Source organism: Lactuca sativa, chromosome 8, assembly GCF_002870075.4.
Source record: "Lactuca sativa cultivar Salinas chromosome 8, Lsat_Salinas_v11, whole genome shotgun sequence".
Taxonomy (NCBI): domain Eukaryota; kingdom Viridiplantae; phylum Streptophyta; class Magnoliopsida; order Asterales; family Asteraceae; genus Lactuca; species Lactuca sativa.
This window is the reverse complement of record NC_056630.2, coordinates 142,551,471-142,574,503: the sequence shown is the minus strand read 5'-3', so window position 1 is coordinate 142,574,503 and position 23,033 is coordinate 142,551,471. Positions and strand designations below refer to the sequence as shown.

The 23,033-nt window shown below is 43.1% G+C and overlaps 1 protein-coding gene across 1 annotated transcript; it reads left to right on the top strand.

Annotated features, from left to right (window-relative positions):
* Positions 1-806: 806 nt before the first annotated feature.
* Positions 807-22,476, top strand: LOC111918343 (uncharacterized). Its single transcript, XM_023914019.2, has 2 exons — positions 807-1,678; positions 22,398-22,476. Exons 1-2 carry the CDS (start codon positions 807-809, stop codon positions 22,474-22,476), a joined length of 951 nt encoding a protein of 316 aa, XP_023769787.2.
* The last annotated feature ends 557 nt before the right edge of the window (positions 22,477-23,033 follow it).

Here is a 23,033-nt window from a genome sequence, read left to right as displayed (position 1 = left end):
CAAAGTTTATATTTATATTATGATCAGTTGAAGAAATCGTACAAAACATAAATCAAAATCCAAAAGAGAGGATGCAGATCGTCGATGAAAAGGGAAGGGATCGTACCTGATGAAGAGGCAGGAGACCGTCGATGGAGGTTGGCTATGGAGGAGATCGTCGGTGGTGGGAAGATGAAGAATCGACGAGAAGGAGGCATCGTACAATGGAGAATGATGGAGGCGCTGAAAGAAAACGTAGGGCAAGGGTATAGTGGAAGTTTTCTCAGTCAGCTGTCTTCCCGTATCTATCCCATTCAGATTCCTTCTTACCGAGTCAGATGCCCACAATTCGATTAACAAACGCCTTTTGCCGACCGAGTCAGCCAAAAACGTCTGACTCGACTCGGTTAGACGTTTATCAAACAAGCCTTAAGTTTATCGGTTCCGTCATGGTGAAAATGATTGCATACTATCAAAACCGACTAGGTGAAACATCACGTGCACGACCTAACCTAAGAAAGCTGCCGTTACATAGAAATCACGAAGCCGGACACGATCGTCTTATAGAAGATTATATTGTAGATGACGCCGTCTACGCTGTAAAGTTTCGACGTCGGTTCCGGATGAGGAAGGAACTATTCTTATGTATTGTTGGCGATTTGGAAGGTCGCTTTCCATATTCCCATGGAAAATGGATGTCAGGGGAAAAAATGTTTCTCTCCCATTAAAAAATGCATGACTTTAATTCGTCAGCTAGCATACGACAAGGTTTGTTGTTCAAATGGGACGAGTATTTTAGGATGTCAGAGCGTACCGTGCGGAAGTCTATGTACAAGTTCTGTAAAGCGATCTGTTTGGTTTATGGGCAACGATATTTGCGCAAACCAACTATCAACGATATCCACAAATTATATACGGTGCATGAAGGCAAACATGGATTCCCTAGAATGCTAGGTAGTATCGATTTCATGCATTGGAGTTGGTCATTATGCCCCAACGCATGGCGTGGTCAGTACATGAGAAGCGACCACAAAGAGCCGACGATCATTCTAGAGGCTATCGCATCACATGATCTTTGGATATGGCATGCATTCTTTGGTCCAGGTGGTGCAAACAATGACATCAACGTGCTAGACCAGTCGCCTGTATTCAACGATACCTACCTTGGAAAGTCACACGATGTACCTTTTCAAGCAAATGGGGTAGCATATAAGTGTGGATTCTATCTTACTGATGGTATAAATCCTCCCTTGTCTGTTTTTGTGAAATCGTTTACATGTCCTAACGACCCGAAAAAGAAAAAGTTTAAAGAGGCGCAAGAGTCAGCTAGGAAGGATGTGGAGCGAGCATTTGATGTACTTAAGAGACGTTGGCAAGTACTAACGGTCGGGGCAAGGTCATATGAGGTGAAAAGGTTACAACACGTAATGTATGCATGTATCATATTGCATAATAAGATTCTTGAAGACGAAGGAAGAGCGATATGCCGATACAACGAAAATGAAGTTTTGCCAAATGTCGAAGGAGTAGCCGTTGGTACACAAGAGTATAGGGTGAATAGAAGAGAAGTACACAATTGCGACATTCATCAGGCCCTTCGTGTTGCTTTCGTGGATCACATTTATAGGGCTCATATTCAGCCCCCGCACGAGTTATCTCACAATGATTTGTTTGACGAATCAGACGAGGATTCTGATATGTTCGTCGAGAGTGAATGTCACACCCCAAAACCAGGAACGGCGGAAACGTTCTGGGGCGGAGGACGTCATGTACAGTATCACAACAATGAATAGTAGTAAACAAGCAACAACATCATCCATTGCATTAATAATATAATTTTAATACAAGTGTTCTGATATGTCTAATAGACACTATAGTATAAATCAAAATGAAATATGAGTCTTGAACGGGCTCCATCTTCTCTAAACCTTGCATCGGTACCTGTCTACTGTTGACCCGAGGATACAAGTTATTTTGAAAGAGAGTATCAGCTTTAAAGCTGGTGAGATCATAAGTATTTTAGTGTCTTAATTTGTAAGAAAGTATTTGTAAGTATGTGAAGTATATGTATGTAAAAGTTTTGAACTTCCTATGTTTCCTACTAAAAGTAGCCTTCTTCCAAGACATCTAGTATCTGAGTGTGTCTCTTATAAGAGTGTGTATTTTCCCAAATCCGACTATCATTAACCAAAAATATAGCTTTTACATTACCGTGCATCGTGTGAATGTTCACGAAGTGAATGTAATGGGAAAATGAAATAGTACTATAGTGTAGTATCAAATAACTACAACCGTACTAACTACCTTAAATCTATTAGAATTTAAAGTACCATGTGATCGGCCTGTATCCTGCTACCGACTCTAGTAAAACGACAATGTAAGACGCCGTAAGAAATGACATTTGGCACCCGTAGACTTGCAACTACCACTGTAGCGAGCAACAAGGTGTAGGATAGTCAATCCAGTATAGATCTATACGCAAACTCATATGCTCCCAAATTAAGAAGATTCTGAATACAAAAACGGCCATGGCAGGAAGTGCCATGCCCCGTTTAGTGGCTCACATAACTGCATTATGTATATGTAATGAATGTACTAGTTGTATTGTATGTTCTCCCTCTGTCTAGCCTGTATGTATTGTAATGTCCTACGTGTACTAGCTGTAATGTGTGTTCTCTCTCTATCTAGCAAGTATTGAAATGTATTGTGTACTAGCTGTAATGTGTGTTCCCACTCTATCTATGTAACGACCATAAAATTCCAACCAATTTATACTTTTCAAAAACAACCCGATTTCATAAAATTATTACAAAAAGGTTTTCAATACAATTATTTCAGAGTATTCCCAGAATCACATCACAAAACATAATCATGAGGAGCGGTACGATCACGCCTTTGCCTTGCCACGGTCTCCTGAAGAACCTGAAAAAGATTAAACCACAACTGTAAGCCCGAACGCTTAGTGAGATATCCCCAAAATACCAACCACATATACCATACACGCATAACATGCCATATCATAACAAAACACAGAACAACCATGCACTTACTGTGTGACTGGTCCGCCGCACCGACCAACAGCCCACCTGGTCCACCCTTCGAGTCTATCCATATACATCGAGTCTACAGTGTGATTGGTCCGCCCTCACCGGGCCTTCAATCCACCTGGTCCACTCTCTGAGTCTATGTAACACCGTAAATTTCAAAACAATTTTTCGCATTTATGAAAACACAAATCATTTAACATTCATAAAAACATTAATGTTTGAAACTCAATCAATGCCATATAAAAATCCCAAGATCTGATAACATAAAAATCCCGTGTGTGTGTACTGATCAAGCCGGCGCCTTCCCACGGTCATCACTAGTACCTGAAACAAATAACACCAACACTGTAAGAACAAAGCTTAGTGAGTTCCCCAAAATACCAAACATAACACATATTAGCCACTCGAGGCTATAACTCTGTGGGTCCGTGGACCCTACTCTGTGAACCCTCTGGTTCTAACTCTGTGAACCTTCCGGTTCCAACTCTATAAACATGCACAACATAAATCACATAGAAATAATGCAGTACAACACATAGCATACATATAGCATACAAATACTCTGTCACATAACTCTGATTACCTACTCAAGGTAAAGTATAGTGAGAAGACTCACCTCGCGTATCTCGATAACTCGCAAATCCCGGAAATCACTCGTGCTCAATCCCCCGAGCTATAATCCTCCTATAACACAATATATCTCTAATTAACACTTTCACAACTAAGGTTGACTACCCCTATCAAGTCAACACTGGTCAACTCTGGTCAACGGTCAACTTTGACCGGACTCGGCGAGTGCACTAGAGCGACTCGGCGAGTCTATACGTGTTCACTGACTCCCTAGGATCCTCTCTTGACACGTCGAGTACTTCCCTAACTCGACGAGTTCCACCTGGCATGAATCGCGGGGCCACCACGACTCAACTCGCCGAGTCTCAAGAACAACTCGGCGAGTTCCAGCTTGACTCAGTCCACCCATCAACCCTCTCTGACTCTCCCTGACTCACTGAGTCAACCCCTTAACTCGGCAAGACCACTCGCTGAGTGGTTATGGACAATCTTCATGCTACTCGCCGAGTCTGTTCTTCGGACTCGGCGAGTCGATGCCATGCATAAACTCAAACTCACTCCTGAGGTCAGATCCGTTCCAATAACTCATAGATAAAGACCTTCCAAGCACATACATCATGTAAAGTTACTATCTTGGTGCTCATGCAAAGGTTCAAAGGCCCTTTTTGATGATATGGTCTCTAGAATGCTATTCTAAGCTCATGGCCTCCATTAACACTCATAAAGCTTGAGGGAAAAGAGTCTCTGGACCTCTTTGGGTCCAGATCTAAAGTACCAACACGAGAAGAGGCCAATTACTCCATGGATCATTCCACAAAGAAACCCTAACTCTAAGATTTACACCAAGGACTGAGAAAGGAACGAATGGTTACCTCAAATGAAGTCTCTGAGCTCAGGAATCACTGGATTAGCACCTTTTTTGGTCTCCTCTTGCCTTGATCCTCTTCTATATGCAAAAACACCCACAAATAGTCAAGGATCTTCCTCTTCTCTCTCACAAAACGCTCAAAGACTCTTTAGGGTTCTCTTTGGGGTTGGTGGCCGTAAATGACAGCCATAAGCCCCTTTAAATAGGTCTCATACCCTGGAAATTAGGGTTTCATTAAACAGCGTGGACTCGCCGAGTCCGGACGCGAACCCGTGCCCAAACCGCGATCATACTCGACGAGTTTGAGCTCCAACTCGCCGAGTCTCCTCACAAATCACCAAAAATATAAGAATAAATAATACCTGGGAATCTGGGTTGTTACATTCTACAGTATGATTGGTCCGCCCGCACTGGGCCTTCAGTCAGCCTGGTCCACTCTCCGAGCCTCGGCACGTCTGGTCCGCCCTCTTGGGCCTACAGCCTATCCGGACCGCTCGCTGGGCCTTCGGGATAACCGGTCCGCCCTGGGTATGTTGGCCTACAGCACAAAGCAGGTCCCGCCTCAACCCAACCCCAGTCCAACAACCATGTGCACATAAACATTCAATCATATAACATATCACATCCAATCAAACCGATCTAACAGATCACATAGCATAACATCATCCTAACCAGGATACCGACCTAACCGGTCATTAGCATAGCATCATCCTATATACCAGGATAGCGACCTTAACCAGGTCACCAGGTCTCTAACATATACCATCCTAACTACCAGGATGCAACATAGCAAAGCAATAACATAACAACGATACCCGGATCACAATCCGATAAAGGGCCGGCCTTGGTGTCGTAGACCCTGTCGATATAGTGAGGATAACTCACCTCGCAACTGCCGACTGAACAGATAAACCCAAGCTGCTCCGACCACTGATATGATCTCCAACACTGGCCAACATCGGCCAACACCAAAACTCCGAACTCAAAACAAAAGCCAACAATTACCAAAATGCTCCTGGAAATCAACTGGTCAACCCTTGGTGTCAAAGTCAACCCCTGACTGACTCTACTCGTCGAGTCAACCCGATGACTCGCCGAGTCCCCATGCACAGAACTTCCCCAATCCGCGACTCAACTCGCCGAGTCACCCCGAGACTCGTCGAGTCCAACAACTCTGAGTCCTTTCACACTCGACTCACCGAGTCATCCCTTGACTCACCGATTCACAACTCAACCAGAAGAAAGGTTAGGTCCTCATGACCAGACTCGTCGAGTCTAAGAACAGACTCGCCGAGTCCAAGGCTATCTGCAACCAACTCGCCGAGTTCCTGCCCATATTCAACCAACTCGCCGAGTTGTTCTTCCAACTCGTCGAGTTCCAGCCTATCTTCAAGCAACTCACCGAGTACACCCTTGTGACTCGCCGAGTACCCCTAGATCTGAAACCATACAGAGGCTTTCCAAGCCATGCAGAAGATCTAAACCATAGATCTACTCTTTTACAAGCCATCCATCACGTAAAGTGGCAAACTTTACGTGGATCCAAAGAGATCTAGGCATTTTACACTCTAGGGCTAGGGTTTGGGACAAAAGAGCTTCACCAAACACTCAAGAATTGGGACTTTATGACATATAGGACCATCACAAGCTTAGATCTGAAGTAACATCCTCAGATCCAAGCTTCTATCTCAATTTAGATGTCATATCAACCACCATACATGAACCCATGAAGAAAATAGCTTAAGGAAATGGTTCCTTACCCATGGAATGAGCCCAACCAACTGTAGATTCCTGATCTCCCCAAGCTTCCTGATACAAGCCTCCAATCTTCAAGCTTAAAGCACCAAAGATCATTCTCCAAGCTCTAATACACTCAACAATGGGGCCTCCTCACGAATTTAGGGCTTCTGGAACTCAAGGAATGGTAAAGAGGTTGGGGAGAAGATATGATGTTCTTTATATAGGGCTCAACCCTTGAAATTAGGGTTTTCTCCACTCAGCACCAACTCGCCGAGTCTATCCATGCTACTCGCTGAGTTGGTCACTTAACACGCGACTAGAGTCGCGACCCTACTCGCCGAGTCCACTCGTGGACTCGCCGAGTTGCCCTTTCCCATTTACACTTTTAGCCCTTCAACTCTACTCTTGATATTCTGGGATGTTACAATTCTCCCCCACTTAAATTAGGCTTCGTCCTCGAAGCCTACAGCAACACGACTCCAGAACTACTCTCGCAATGCACCACCTGGCATTAACCAGACCATGTTCCTCAAAGCACGACCACCGAAACCCAAACCTAATTTTCCTTCCCGCGGTGTTCTGACCACCGCTTCAAGCCGGCCACTGGCCTCGCCCTTTGACAACCACACTTACCAACTTATCAATTGAGTATCATTCCATGATACTTCACCCGCTCCAAATCACAACAATCACTCGACTCAACGAGCTAGAAATAACCATGAACCACCGGAATTCCCGGTCTGAGCCCAACTTTATCCATTCCGTGCTAACAGGATGACACATCCTTCAGCCTCAGAGCAACTCCCATGAGTTTCTCTACCGCAATCTCATACCTATGCTGAACTGGCTCTAGCATATTCGGGTTGGGAAAACCTGATAGACTGACAACACCTCCAAACATCCCCCAGGATGAATTTCCACCATATACATAAATCCTTGATCGAAATCAAACTGGAAATCCAAGATACCATTCCTGCATTCCTTCCGAGCCTCAGCAAACATTCAACCCGGATGTGATTCCATACCACAGCCGCAGACACACTGCTCATCAACCATGATTGGAACACCCCAATCATAACTCTGCACTACTGCTTTCCCTTCCGTGAACTTACACTCTCTCTCGGAGCTACATTCCCTTCTCTTTCCTTACCAAGGAAATCCACTTGGCCGCCTTGTCACTATGACAAGTGCCACGGTGTTCACTCTATACTACACCATTCTCTTATAGCATAACCGCTATCCCATGCACCACACATGCTCTGGATCCACTCGCAAGGACTCTCAAGTCCATGCTCTACCTTCCACTCACCACGATCAATACCCGGGGCCAGACCTTCTAACGCTAACACGTCGCGACATACTCAATGCATTTCCTCTTACCGATCTCTCAACACAAGCAGAGTCTTCAGCATGACTGGACCGCCTTTCTAGGCCTTCAGCCCATCTGGACCACTCTCGGAACCTTCAGCAGGTCTAGACCGCCCTCCAGGGCCGTCAGCCTGTCTGGACCGTTCTCCGAGCCTTCGGCCTGACTGGTACGCCCACCGGCCTTCGGTCTATCCGGACCGCTCAACCAGCATCCAACATCCCGAATTATCCCTCCAGGAAAAATCTCTCATGCATATTGTTCTAGCCCTCTAGGGGTTCCGAACTCTATCTCCACCCTACATACTCAATCCCGGCCCGATCCCAGGCCTTCCACAATCAATCACCCTTGGTCTTTATCCTGCCCCGCATACCTGTCACTTACTCATACCAGCCAATACTCTTGGCTGATAGAACCACTGCTGAATCCCAAGCAGCTAAGCAACCTCTCATGCCCATCGACCTTCCGGAGAATTTTCCAATTCTCCCCCACTTAGAGCATTGACTATCAACCATCGGTCGCCATCACCGGCCTCCCTCAACAACCCTACACAACACAAACACTTACACGCGAACTGATTCCCACTAGAACGAGCAACCTTCACAAAATCATATATCAACACAAATCATCTCGGCTCGAAAGAAACCCGACCATTAGCAACCACTCCTCAGACTGCAGACGATACCCGACATTCGGACTAATAGCCAAATTCCCACTAATAACCCTCATGAACGATAACCAATGAAATTTCCAACACCAAACCCTTAACCATACCATAACCCTCAAGGAACAACGAATACAATACCAGAAACCACACAACGAGACTAGCAGATATACAATACTCCACAATAATCATAAGATAACAAGACATCAAGAAAGAAACATACCCGCAGCTGCATCCGGTACTGCCCTGACCTCCTCTGCTGTGAGCTGAAAAGCACGACCCTGAGCCCTTGGGGAATCCGCTCCACCCTGACCTCCGCCCGTGATCCTCAATGTGGCCGGTGCTAGAGCCTGCACCGGTCCTGCAGCAAGCTGTGGACAGTTGATCCTCAAGTGTCCAACCTGATGACAATGATAACAAATCCTCAAATCCCAACCCGGGCTGCCTGCCGACAATCCCTTGCATAGTGCCCCTCCTTTCTGCACTTGCGGCATGCACCACCGGACCTACAAATCCCAGTGTGACCCTTCCCACACTTCCCACAAGTGTGGCTGCTCTGATCTCCCAATCTAGAATCAACGGTCTTGGACCATTTCGGCGCCGGCTGCGACTGCACCGGAGCCTGTCTCTGCTCTCGCAACTGTAACTCAATCTCCAACTCACGCCGCCTGGCGGCCTCCTGCAACTCTAACAAGGTCTCGCACCTCTGCGTAGACACAAACTGCCTGATATACCTCTGGAGCATAATCAGATATCGGGTCATCTGGGCCTGCTCCGAAGCAAACTCGGGGCAAAACATCGCCCTCTTAGTGAACATCCTGCTGATCTCCGTCACCGACTCTGAATCCTGCTTCAGCTCCAGGAACTCCTGAGCCAACCTCTCTCTCTCAACCCGCGGCACATAACGAGTACTGAACATCTCCCGGAACTGATCCCTTGAAACCGCAGCTCTCTACGCATCCGAATACGACCCCGTGGTCAATCTCCATCAATCCTTCGCCCCGAGCCTTAACAGGTTCAGAGCACACCTCACCCTCTGATCAGCAGGGCACGAACATGTGAAGAAACACCCCTCCACGTCCGGAAACCATCTCATAGCAACAATCGGGTCCTGAACCCCATCGAAGGTAGGAGGCTTCGTATTATCGAAGTCCCGATACTGAAAACCCCGACCAGCTCCTCCCCCTGCCGCTGCTACAGCCGCTGTAGCCGCCGCGGCAGCCGTCTCTGTGAGGGCCGCATAGCGCTCATCAAAATACTTAACCATGGCGGTCTTGATCGAGCCAAACAGTTCCGACAACTCAGCCCGGAACAACGCAACAACCTCATCATGCAGGATCTCACGAATCCTCACATCCAACTCGCACATGCTCATCTGACCAATAACCTCGGGCGGTACTGACCCCCCCTGAACTCTCTCTCCTGCTCCCGATCCTGACCCTGATCCACTCCTAGCATGCCTCGGAACCTCCATACTGAAAAACACCACAAGATCTCAGATACTTCCCACAAACCCGGGAACCAACTCCCAGCCCAACCCTAGAGGTCATGGTTTCTTTGATACGCGTATGGGTCCTGTGCTTTCAGTAGTACGGGCCCATACTACCTTCCACACCTACCCATATTTGTATCAATTATACCACAACACCCTAGTGAAGAACATACATAACAAGCACTCAACCCTCAGTCCTAGAAGAACACTGGAAATCTCCCACAAAGGAAACCCTAGGCTAACAGGCATCATAAATCAGGCAACATTATCATGAAATCCTGAAGATCCCTAGCCTAGTACTAGCATGCTGTTCTATCAAAGCTCAAAACAAATGTCATGTATGGTATTTTGGGGTTACTTACTGGCTCCGGCTGATCGTACCTCCGCGTCCTCCTTTACTCATTTTGAAAACCATTTTAAATTCTCTTTTGAAAACCCTCCTCGATTTGAGACTGGATTCACACGAATGTTCCTCCAATTCACTCAAACCAAGGCTCTGATACCAACTTGTAACGACCATAAAATTCCAACCAATTTAAACTTTTCAAAAACAACCCGATTTCATAAAATTATTACAAAAAGGTTTTCAATACAATTATTTCAGAGTATTCCCAGAATCACATCACAAAACATAATCATGTATGGTATTTTGGGGTTACTTACTGGCTCCGGCTGATCGTACCTCCGCGTCCTCCTTTACTCATTTTGAAAACCATTTTAAATTCTCTTTTGAAAACCCTCCTCGATTTGAGACTGGATTCACACGAATGTTCCTCCAATTCACTCAAACCAAGGCTCTGATACCAACTTGTAACGACCATAAAATTCCAACCAATTTAAACTTTTCAAAAACAACCTGATTTCATAAAATTATTACAAAAAGGTTTTCAATACAATTATTTCAGAGTATTCCCAGAATCACATCACAAAACATAATCATGAGGAGCGGTACGATCACGCCTTTGCCTTGCCACGGTCTCCTGAAGAACCTTAAAAACATTAAACCACAACTGTAAGCCCGAACACTTAGTGAGATATCCCCAAAATACCAACCACATACACCATACATGCATAACATGCCATGTCATAACAGAACACAGAACATCCATGCACTTCGGGTCTACTGTGTGACTGGTCCGCCGCACCGGCCAACAGCCCACCTGGTCCACCCTTCGAGTCTATCCATATACATCGAGTCTACAGTGTGATTGGTCCGCCCTCACCGGGCCTTCAATCCACCTGGTCCATTCTCTGAGTCTACAATATGACTGGTCCGCCCGCACTGGGCCTTCAGTCGGCCTGGTCCACTCTCCGAGCCTCAGCACGTCTGGTCCACCCTCTTGGGGCCTACAGCCTATCCGGACTGCTTGCTGGGCCTTCGGGATAACCGGTCCGCCCTGGGTATGTTGGCCTACAGCACAAAACAGGTCCCGCCTCAACCCAACCCCAGTCCAACAACCATGTTCACATAAACATTCAATCATATAACATATCACATCCAATCAAACCGATCTAACAGATCACATAACATAACATCATCCTAACCAGGATACCGACCTAACCGGTCACTAGCATAGCATCATCCTATATACCAGGATACCGACCTTAACCAGGTCTCTAACATATACCATCCTAACTACCAGGATGCAACATAGCAAAGCAATAACATAACAACGATACCCGGATCACAATCCGATAAAGGGCCGGCCTTGGTGCCGTAGACCCTGTCGATATAGTGAGGATAACTCACCTCGCAACTGCCGACTGAACAGATAAACCCAAGCTGCTCCGACCACTGATACGATCTCCAACACTGGCCGACACCAAAACTCTGAACTCAAAACAAAAACCAACAATTACCAAAATGCTCCTGGAAATCAACTGGTCAACCCTTGGTCAAAGTCAAAGTCAAAGTCAACCCCTGACTGACTCTACTTGCCGAGTCAACCCGATGACTCGCCGAGTCCCCATGCACAGAACTTCCCCAATCTGCGACTCAACTCGCCGAGTCACCCCGAGACTCGCCGAGTCCAACAACTCTGAGTCCTTTCACACTCGACTCACCGAGTCATCCCTTGACTCACCGATTCATAGCTCAACCAGAAGAAAGGTTAGGTCCTCACGACCAGACTCGCCGAGTCCAAGAACAGACTTGCCGAGTCCAAGGCTATCTGCAACCAACTCGCTGATTTCCTGCCCATATTCAACCAACTCGCCGAGTTGTTCTTCCAACTCGTCGAGTTCCATCCTATCTTCAAGCAACTCGCCGAGTACACCCTTGTGACTCGCCGAGTACCCCTAGATCTGAAACCATACAAAGGCTTTCCAAGCCATGCAGAAGCTCTAAACCATAGATCTACTCTTTTACAAGCCATCCATCACGTAAAGTGGCAAACTTTACGTGGATCCAAAGAGATCTAGGCATTTTACACTCTAGGGCTAGGGTTTGGGACAAAAGAGCTTCACCAAAAACTCAAGAATCGGGACTTTATGAAATATAGGACCATCACAAGCTTAGATCTGAAGTAGCATCCTCAGATCCAAGCTTCTATCTCAATTTAGATGTCATATCAACCACCATACATGAACCCATGAAGAAAATAGCTAAAGGAAATGGTTCCTTGCACATGGAATGAGCCCAACCAACTGTAGATTCCTGATCTCCCCAAGCTTCCTGATACAAGCCTCCAATCTTCAAGCTTAAAGCACCAAAGATCCTTCTCCAAGCTCTAATACACTCAACAATGGGGCCTCCTCATGAATTTAGGGCTTCTGGAACTCAAGGAATGGTAAAGAGGCTGGGGAGAAGATATGATGTTCTTTATATAGGGCTCAACCCTCGAAATTAAGGTTTTCTCCACTCAGCACCAACTCGCCGAGTCTATCCATGCTACTCGCTGAGTTGGTCACTTAACACGCGACTAGAGTCGCGACCCTACTCGCCGAGTCCACTCGTGGACTCGCCGAGTTGCCCTTTCCCATTTACACTTTTAACCCTTCAACTCTACTCTTGATATTCCGGGATGTTACAATCTAGCAAGTATTGACTCATGAATGAACTGACTCATTGTATTATTCTTCGTTCTAGTAATAGTATTAGTAACATCCTAGACTACGCCTATCATAGTTTACTAGCAATATGACCTGTACGTATGAACATGAGCGTATACCCTTGCTACCCAAAGGTATTGAATTGACTGATAGAAATTTTATGTCTATATATGTATACATAATATATAACTAGTATTTAGACGATCTTCGGACGGATAACCGATGCCCTAAAGCCACATCCCAAGGAGGAAAAGGAGATAAAGCGAGCTAGCCTTCCTAAGTCCTTTAAACATTACTTATATAACTATACATATATAGGCATGCAATTGACAATATAAAAGTATAAAAGAATTTTTGTAAAACCATTGAAACATTTAGTAACTAAGAAAAGAGGACTTGATGTCACTTTGTAAAATGATTTCAAAGCAATTTGTTTGATAAGAACAGTTCAAAGTATAAGGAAAACCTTTGTTTTTGAAACACAATTGTAACAGGGTTTGAAAAGAAACATTCAATATGTAAGATAGTTTGATAAAGAGTTTTAAACAAATTAAAACGTTTTGGAAAGCCATTTGAAGTATTCTATCTGGTAAAATAGCTAAAAGAGTAGTAAATCCATTTGTATGCTACTTATTAATCACATGTTATTGATATATTAACTAGCATGATTCAACTTGTATCCCCCCATAAAAGCTTTTAAAAACATTTAAACCATTGATTTAGGGGTATGAACTCACCTGCAGTGAGCGGATCGGAAAGAAGTGTCAGATAAGTGCTTGGTGTCTAGTGAAGACTTGTACACTCTCAATGACCCTAATAACATAGGAAGACATATGTATTTATATAATTACTGATTATAACACTAATTAAACATGTATAAACATCCTAATGTGAGGAAAACACTTTGGTAAAAGTGTTAGGAGGCTATCGGGTTGCAACAAAGGAGTGCAAGGCCTTATATGGGAGTGTATGGTCCATGGACCATCTTTGTTGGAGTTTACGGCCCAGGGGAGTTTACTCCTGGCCGTAAACTCTCAATTGGTCACCAAAAGAGACTTAAAACTACAAAGGCTTAAGTGGTTAGGTGCTTCAAATCTTAAACAAGTGTTTGGGTGAGTTTAAGGTCCAAAAATGGCCCTAACTTGAGTTTACGGTCTAGGGACCACTTCCCCATGAGTTTACGGTTGTAAACTCATGGTAAGAAGTACCATTTCGCGAATTGGGGTCCTTAGATCAATGGTGCAAGGTTCTAGGCTACTAACCAAGGCTTAATAAGGTGATTAGGGTATCAAAACACACTTTGGGGGAGTTTACGGTTTTGGGAGATTCCCAAACCGTAAACTCATAAAAGGGGGGGTTTTGGTGCTTTTCATGTGCTAAAATCATCAAGGAAGGGATCCATGCTAGGTTCTAAGCATAAGGAAGGAGTTAGGAACACTTTGGCACCCAAATTAGGGTTTACGGCCTAAGAAGATCTTGGGCCGTAAACACCTTGTTCTTGTGATTCTTGAGGGATTTCTTGATATATAGAAGTGTAACAAGCCTTAAGATACTCTAGGATAGAAGTACTTACAAGATAGAGGCTTGAAAAGGTGCCAAAAGGCCAAGAACACTAGTGTGCGTTCTTAGTGAAACTTGAAGATCTACACTTTTGGAATGATTTCACGGATAGAAGTGTGTTAGATCACTAAATTAAGTAATATATCAACTTAATAGGGCTAGAAACACTTACAACTTGAAGATCTCGGAGGAAAAGTCGGATGCTACTTGAGAGGATTTGAGTTCTAACATAGAAATGGTGAAAAAGTGATTTAAATGGCTAAGTGCCATATATATATACTCACTAGGGTTTACGGTCCAAATACCATTTGGGCTGTAAACTTCAAACTCTTGAAGTTTTTGGAACTTTATTGTTGTACAATAAACCCTAGGGCATCCTCTCTCCTGATATCTTCTAAGGGTTAATCCTAACATACTCAAACTTATTCCAAAAAGCTTGAAAGTTTGCAGAAACTGTTCTGACTTCTATTGAAGTGAAGGGTTGTACAGAATAGAAATTTCGGGTTGTCACATCATCCCCCTGTTAGAAGGAATTTCGTCCCGAAATTAGAATTTAGGTAAAGGAAGTAAGCATGAATAATCGAGCCAAAAAGTGGGGATACTTCCTGATCGATTTATTCTTGCGCTCCCAAGTGAATTCGGGTCCTTGGTTGGCATTCCAGAGAACCTTCACTAAAGGGAAACGGCTATGAATCGTTCGCATGACCTCTCGGTCCATGGTCACTACGGTTGTTCCACGCAGGTGAGGATCTTGTGGAACTCAATCTCTTTGAGTGGGATTTCAAGAGTCTCGTTGGATTGATACTTTTTCAAGTTCGAGACGTGGAGGGTAGAATGCACGTAACTAAGCTCGCGAAGTAGGTTTAGTTTGTGAGATACAGGGCCGATTCTGGCAAGAATCTCGGAGGTCCTAACTCTCTTGAATATAGCTTTTCACGCTTTTCGAAGCATATTAAGCCAACTCAGAGTGAGACTTCCGAAGGAATTTGGTTTCTCACCTGGAGTTCCAAGGGTTTCTCCCTTTTGCTTCTTTTCCCAATCAAGGGTCGCTCCCTTCTAGGTCAAATTCGTAAGAGGTTCCGAAATTTACGAGGAGTTCTAAATGAACTACGACAGTAGGTCTGCGAGACCTAGAATTTGGCGAATTTCCGTCGGCGTCTTCAGTGCCGACAAATTCTCAACGGGTTTGATAAATTGAAAGAGTCCTCAAGAATTTCCACATCACTAATAGTGGGTCTTAGGAATTTGACTCTTCAATTCCAAAACTCGTATTTAGAGAACTTCGCGCAACGCTTCTCTAATTGTATTGGTTCCATGGTTTGTTGTAGATGCTCTTTATGATTTCCTTCTTACTATGAGGGTAGATAAGTAAGTCATTTACAAGTTTAATGACGAACTAATCCAAGTAAGAATGGCGTACCCTATCCATTAAGTTCCTGAATACTACGGGCGTATTGGTCCTATCTGAGGGGTATCACTACGGACTCGTAGTGTCCGCATCGAGTTCGGAAGGTCGCATTTAGGACAACCTTCGCTAACACTCGAAACTGGTGATATTCGGGTTTCAGGTCCATTTCTTAAAGGTAATTCGTTCCTCACGTTTTCTTAGCCCACACATTCATGCGAGGCATAGATAATGATTTCCAATTGAAATCTTGACGAGGTCTCCGATAGTCGATGTACTTATGATACTATTCGTCCACCTTTTTGAAGGATAAGACCGGAGTTCTCCAGGGCGAGGAGCTTGGGCTTCCTATTCTTTTGCCGAGTAGTTTGCTAAGTTGTCCGGACTGTTCTTGTATCTCTGTAGGTGTTTAGACTGTAGGGCGATCTGGTTGCAGGAGTCGTACTGGGTTCTAAGTTTGTTCACATGACGATGCGATTACTCGTAGTCTTGGGCAGTCTCCGTCCTGAAGTTCATATTAGAATTCATACATGGTTCATCGATCACCATTTCGTATACGAGTCGTATATAATTAATATTGAAAAGATAGTCGAATAAATGATTCTTCTTTAAGCTCGCATCCCAACGAGGAAAAGAAGTTAAAGGGGAATCATCAATTCTAAACCTGTTGAACCTTGATTATATACCACCCTTGTGTATACATTAGTCCACGATAGATCAACCGTACTGATCTTTGGATTGAACTTGACGTACTGTACGAGTGGTACTTCGGGGAGGTTTGCCGAGGTTTCTTCGGAAAGGATAAGAAACATGAGGTACTCTAAGCATGAATACTTCCAAGTTCTGAAATGACGGCTTTGTTAAAAAGACGTTTACGGAGAAAGAGATGTACGTACGGAACTGGTATTGCGAATCGAATTGAATCTATTTGTATGATAATGTCAGAATCATATGGGAACTAAAGACATTAGATTTGAAACATAAGGCGTTACAGACAAAACACAACCGTGCAACCTTCAACAGAGTTACAGTACTTTAGATTTACTACAAGACTATTGCTGCGAACAAGGTATATTACAAAAGACAAGTATACGCAGCACGAGCATCCCTTTACTGACGGGATCTCGCAAAAGATAAGACTCTAGTTGCACTAGTTTTGGATAGTTTTGAAGTATGTTACAACGAAACGCCTTAATTACGTTAACGTGGGGCCGGAGTAGACTCTCCTGCGGCAGTGATCCTTAGTATTTTCCCGTCTGCGTCAGAGTTCTTCGCTATCGGGGCAATCCTTCTTGAGGTGCCCAATTTCACCGCATTGGTGACATATCTGGATAGCACCAACATTGGTGGTGGAAGTGATGTATCGAGTTAGAGTTATCTGGACACGAGTGTTCTCCTTGTTCATCCACTTTGAAACTTTCCTTTCATAGGGTCTAGTTTTAACACCACCATCGCAAACCTGGTTGACTCTGATGTCAGGGGCTTGAGTGATAGGTCGTGCTGGTGCCCCACAGCTATGAGCATGGTGCCCTATTTTTAGGCAATTGCAACATTACATTTCGTGGCAAGCTCCATGATGATGAAAACTACACTTATCACACTTCGGGAGTTTTCCCTCGTACGGTCTGCTCGGTACTGGGATGGCAGGGGTTTCCACTTGTTGTTGTTGCATGGCGAGTTTTTGGGATCGCTTGCATTCTTTCTTGGCTTGGCGCTTTCGTTTCTTGTTCTCTGTTTTTCGGTTTTGCGAGTCAGCAACTATTATCATTTGATGACTTCCTGGATTGATACTACAATCGGGATTTTCAACCCCTTCGTCAGCATTGCTTGTGTTGATAACGCTACAATTTGCAAGGACAGCTGTCACGGCAGCTGTAACTGCGGCTTGGAAAGTAGCGGTGTCCATAGGAAAGGCAGGGGTTTCGTCGCTTGCCTGATTGTTTCCGGACGACGACATGATTCTGTAACACGAAAGATAAGGACTTTGTGAGCGATTTTGGTTGACCCTAGATGTGATTCGATCGCTCAAGTAAAGAGTAAGAGTATGTTCTCGAAGGTTGACCTACATCCCTATGATGCAGTCCTAGTACGGATTGGAAGTATGTTTGCGAAGGTTTGACCTACATCCCTATGATGCAGTCCTAGTAAAGAGTGGAAGTAAGTTCGTAGAATGGTCACAATATGCTTGGCGTCTAAAACAGGGTACCATTGGTTGGTAAATAACATGATCCAACCCTTGAAAAAGAATTGGGAATGGTTCCTGAGCTAAATTACCCTAGTTCAATAATTGGACTAGGGTGGGTTTCAAATAGACTCCCATGATAGCACGATGAAGGTCTTTGAATAAAGAATGACACAGAAGTTAGCCGACTGCCAATATCTTTGATATTCATGACGCAAAAGTTTGGGAAAAATTGACCTTGTAGAAGGTCTTACATCATATCCAGAGTAGAAAGTCCTTGACAACATAAAGACCTAACTAAAAGTACTTACAGTACAAGATAGTTTCATAGAAAAATGCCACATAGGACATAGTTAGGAAAAACGACTTCCTTTCAACAGGGAAAGAAAGTAAGGCATCTACTACTGGAGACGGTAATCCCTCTGGTGAACCCTTAGTTCAGCCAGTTGACGTTCCACATCAAGCAGGTGTCTTTCATACACCCACTGGTGTACTCGGAGTTCTATGACTTTGGCTCGTGATTCAGCCAGTGCTTGAAGCAGGGTTTCATGGTATCTCTTGGATCTCTCACGAGCATCTTCCAGGAGAATGGTGTGGAGGGTATGCATTCTCGCATTGGCGACAACTTCTGTGATCTGATGTAGGGCTGTCCTGCCTTGAATCTCATTTCGGGCCACTCTGCAGACCAGGATTGGCAAGACTCTGTTTGCTGAGCCCCTATCACTCAGGTCATAAAAGCTTCGGTCTCCATTAAATGGCATGGGCTGATCCTGTCCTTGGCTCCATGTTTCCAAGCTTTCCACCCACGGGGGCGTCGGGCCTTGAAAAGCCGAACGAGGGTTAGGATTTGGAACAAGAGCTATCGGGGGTAGATTCTCTACTTCAGGGTTGGAGTCGGAACCATCTCCTAAGCCTTCAGCCTGGTGACCATCCTCAGGGATTGGGTGGTCATTTCCTGGATCAGCTTCAAACCCGCCTTCATTACCTTGGTTAGGGAAGTACAAGTTGCCGTAGGGATGGAATCCAGCCATATTGTATACGCGAGAAAAGGGATATAAGAATCTAGTACATAAGTAGCTTATAGTAACACAAAATACCCCAATAGTATTTTAGGTTTATGTTCTATTGTTCTCATTGTGGTATTGTTGGTAAGATTTTAGACTTGTTGCAACCTCACAACTACACTTAGGCACATGCTAGTCAACCCTCGGATAATATAGTTGATCAGGCTATATCTTCCCAGTTTTGACTATATGTCTCTAAGTCTACTTCTGCTGCCCAACAATCGTAATTCTTTTGTACTGTCCTAGCGATATTGATTTTAGTATGAATGCAGGCACGTATACTTAATTAAATATCTTATTATTTAAAGTATAAACTCTTGGTCAGAGTATTTTAATCCCATTGTATTTATAGTCTGTATATATTTTATGGGTTGATATACTCAATTCACTATAAACAATGCTCTGATACCAATCTGTCACACCCCAAAACTAGGAACTACGGAAACGTTCTGGGGCAGATGACGTCAAGTACAATATCACAACAATGAATAGTAGTAAACAAGCAACAACATCATCCATTGCATTAATAATGTAATTTTAATACAAGTGTTCTGATATGTCTAACAGACACTATAGTATAAATCAAAATGAAAGATGAGTCTTGAACGGGCTCCATCTTCTCTAAACCTTGCATCGGTACCTGTCTACTTTTGACATGAGGATACAAGTTATTTTGAAAGAGAGTATCAGCTTTAAAGCTGATGAGATCATAAGTATTTTAGTGTCTTAATTTGTAAGAAAGTATTTGTAAGTATGTGAAGTATATGTATGTAAAAGTTTTGAACTTCCTAGAAACCCTATGTTTCCTACTAAAAGTAGCCTTCTACCAAGGCATCTAGTATCTGAGTGTGTCTCTTATAAGAGTGTGTATTTTCCCAAATCCGACTATCATTAACCAAAAATATAGCTTTTACATTACTGTGCATCATGTGAATGTTCATGAAGTGAATGTAATGGGAAAATGAAATAGTACTATAGTGTAGTATCAAGTAACTACAATCGTACTAACTACCTTAAATCTATTAGAATTTAAAGTACCATGTGAACGACTTGTATCCTGCTACCGACTCTAGTAAAACGACGATGTAAGACGCCGTAAGAAATGACATTTGGCACCCGTAGACTTGCAAGTCCCACTGTAGCGAGCAGCAAGGTGTAGGATAGTCAATCCAGTATAGATCTATACGCAAACTCATACGCTCCCCAATTAAGAAGATTATGAATACAAAAACGGCCATGGCATGAAGTTCCATGCCCTGTTTAGTGGCTCACATAACTGCATGAATGTATATGTAATGAATGTGCTAGCTGTATTGTATGTTCTCCCTCTGTCTAGCCTGTATGTATTGTAATGTCCTGCGTGTACTAGCTATAATGTGTGTTCTCTCTCTATCTAGCAAGTATTTGAAATATACTGTGTGTACTAGCTGTAATATGTGTTCCCACTCTATCTAGCAAGTATTGACTCATGAATGAACTGACTCATTGTATGATTCTTCGTTCTAGTAATAGTATTAGTAACATCCTAGACTACGCCTATTGTAGTTTACTAGCAATATGACCTGTACGTATGAACATGAGCGTATACCCTTGCTACCCAAAGGTATTGAATTGACTGATAGAACTTTTATGTCTATATATGTATACATAATATATAACTAGTATTTAGACGACCTTCGGACGGATAACCGATGCCCTAAAGCCACATCCTAACGAGGAAAAGGAGATAAAGCGAGCTAGCCTTCCTAAGTCCTTTAAACATTACTTATATAACTATACATATATAGGCATGCAATTGACAATATAAAAGTATAAAAGAAGTTTTGTAAAACCATTGAAACATTTAGTAACTAAGAAAGGAGGACTTGATGTCAGTTTGTAAAATGTTTTGAAAGCAGTTTGTTTGATAAGAACAGTTCAAAGTATAAGGAAAACCTTTGTTTTTGAAACACAATTGTAACAGGGTTTGAAAAGAAACATTCAGTATGTAAGACAGTTTGATAAAGAGTTTTAAACAAGTAAAAATGTTTTGGAAAGCCATTTGAAGTATTCTGTCTGGTAGAACAGCTAAAAGAGTAGTAAGTCCATTTGTATGCTACTTATTAATCACACGTGATTGATATAATAACTAGCATGATTCAACTTGTATCCCCCCATAAAAGCATTTAAAAACATTTAAACCAAATTATAACGCTAATTAAACATGTATAAACATCCTAATGTGAGGAAAACACTTTGGTAAAAGTGTTAGGAGGCTATCGGGTTGCAACAAAGGAGTGCAAGGCCTTATATGGGAGTGTATGGTCAATGGACCATCTTTGCTGGAGTTTACGGCCCAGGGGAGTTTACTCCTGGCCGTAAACTCTCAATTGGTCACCAAAAGAGACTTAAAACTACAAAGGCTTAAGTGGTTAGGTGCTCCAAAGCTTAAACAAGTGTTTGGGTGAGTTTAAGGTCCAAAAATGGCCCTAACTTGAGTTTACGGTCTAGGGACCACTTCCCCATGAGTTTACGGCTGTAAACTCGTGGTAAGAAGTACCATTTCGTGAATTGGGGTCCTTAGATCAATGGTGTAAGGTTCTAGGCTACTAACCAAGGCTTAATAAGGTGATTAGGGCATCAAAACACACTTTGGGGGAGTTTACGGTTTTGGGAGATTCCCAAACCGTAAACTCATAAAAGGGGGGGGGGGGGGGTTGGTGTTTTTCATGTGCTAAAATCATCAAGGAAGGGATCCGTGCTAGGTTCTAAGCATAAGGTAGGAGTTAGGAACACTTTGGCACCCAAATTAGGGTTTGCGGCCTAAGAAGATCTTGGGCCGTAAACACCTTGTTCTTGTGATTCTTGAGGGATTTCTTGATATATGGAAGTGTAACAAGCCTTAAGATACTCTAGGATAGAAGTACTTACAAGATAGAGGCTTGAAAAGGTGCCAAAAGGCCAAGAACACTAGTGTGTGTTCTTGGTGAAACTTGAAGATCTACACTTTTGGAATGATTTCACGGATAGAAGTGTGTTAGATCACTAGATTAAGTAATATATCAACTTAATAGGGCTAGAAACACTTACAACTTGAAGATCTAGGAGGAAAAGTCGGATGCTACTTGAGAGAATTTGAGTTCTAACTTAGAAATGGTGAAAAAGTGATTTAAATGGCTAAGTGCCATATATATACTCACTAGGGTTTACAGTCCAAATACCATTTGGGCCGTAAATTTCAAACTCTTGAAGTTTTTGGAACTTTATTGTTGCACAATAAACCCTAGGGCATCGTCTCTCCTGATATCTTCTAATGGGTTAATCCTAACGTACTCAAACTTATTCCAAAAAGCTTGAAAGTTTGCAGAAACTGTTCTGACTTCTATTGAAGTGAAGGGTTGTACAGAATTGAAATTTCGGGTTGTCACAGTGAAGATTCCGACGACGAGAGTGACGCTGGGGAGAATGATGCAGATGATCAAGGCGATAACGAAAACGATGATTCTTAGTGATGTATCTAGGTTTAAAGAAAATTGGGATATTAATTAATAATTTTTACTATTTCGTAGGTTGTTTGATTTTTTTTCTTCTACTTATTTAAATATTAGGGTTGATGTAATTTTTATTTTACTTAATGAAATGCTTTTTATTTTTAATTAAATTTTATATTTGATATTAATTTAAAAATTATAAATAAAAAAAATTTATTTTATTTAAAATAAAAAAAGAGTGAGGGAAGGGCTTCCCACGCATTCCTTAGCTTTTAGGTGAAGGAAAGGAGAGTGAGGAAAAAAGGGGTATGGCCCACCAAAAGTGAGGGAAGGTTCCCTCCCACCAATGTTTTAAAAATCGGTTTGAACCGGCCGGTTGAACCGGTTGGACCGGGAGAGGGAACAGTTCAGCTATCACCGGTTTTACATTGATTTCTAAACCGGATTGAACCGGCCGGTTTTTAGAAAAAAGCGGTTGAACTGGTGAAAATAAACCGGTTGAACCGGGTAAACCGAATAAAAACATAAAAAAAAAAAGAACCATTTACATAATAAACTTTGGTGATTTTTTTTTT

Excerpts from the sequence above, each read along its gene's own strand:
- LOC111918343 (XM_023914019.2), top strand. The coding sequence starts at position 807 with ATGTACAAGTTCTGTAAAGCGATCTGTTTGGTTTATGGGCAACGATAT. Across the intron at positions 1,679-22,397 it reads TCAGACGAGGATTCTGATAT|TGAAGATTCCGACGACGAGA; the intron begins GTTCGTCGAGAG and ends GGGTTGTCACAG.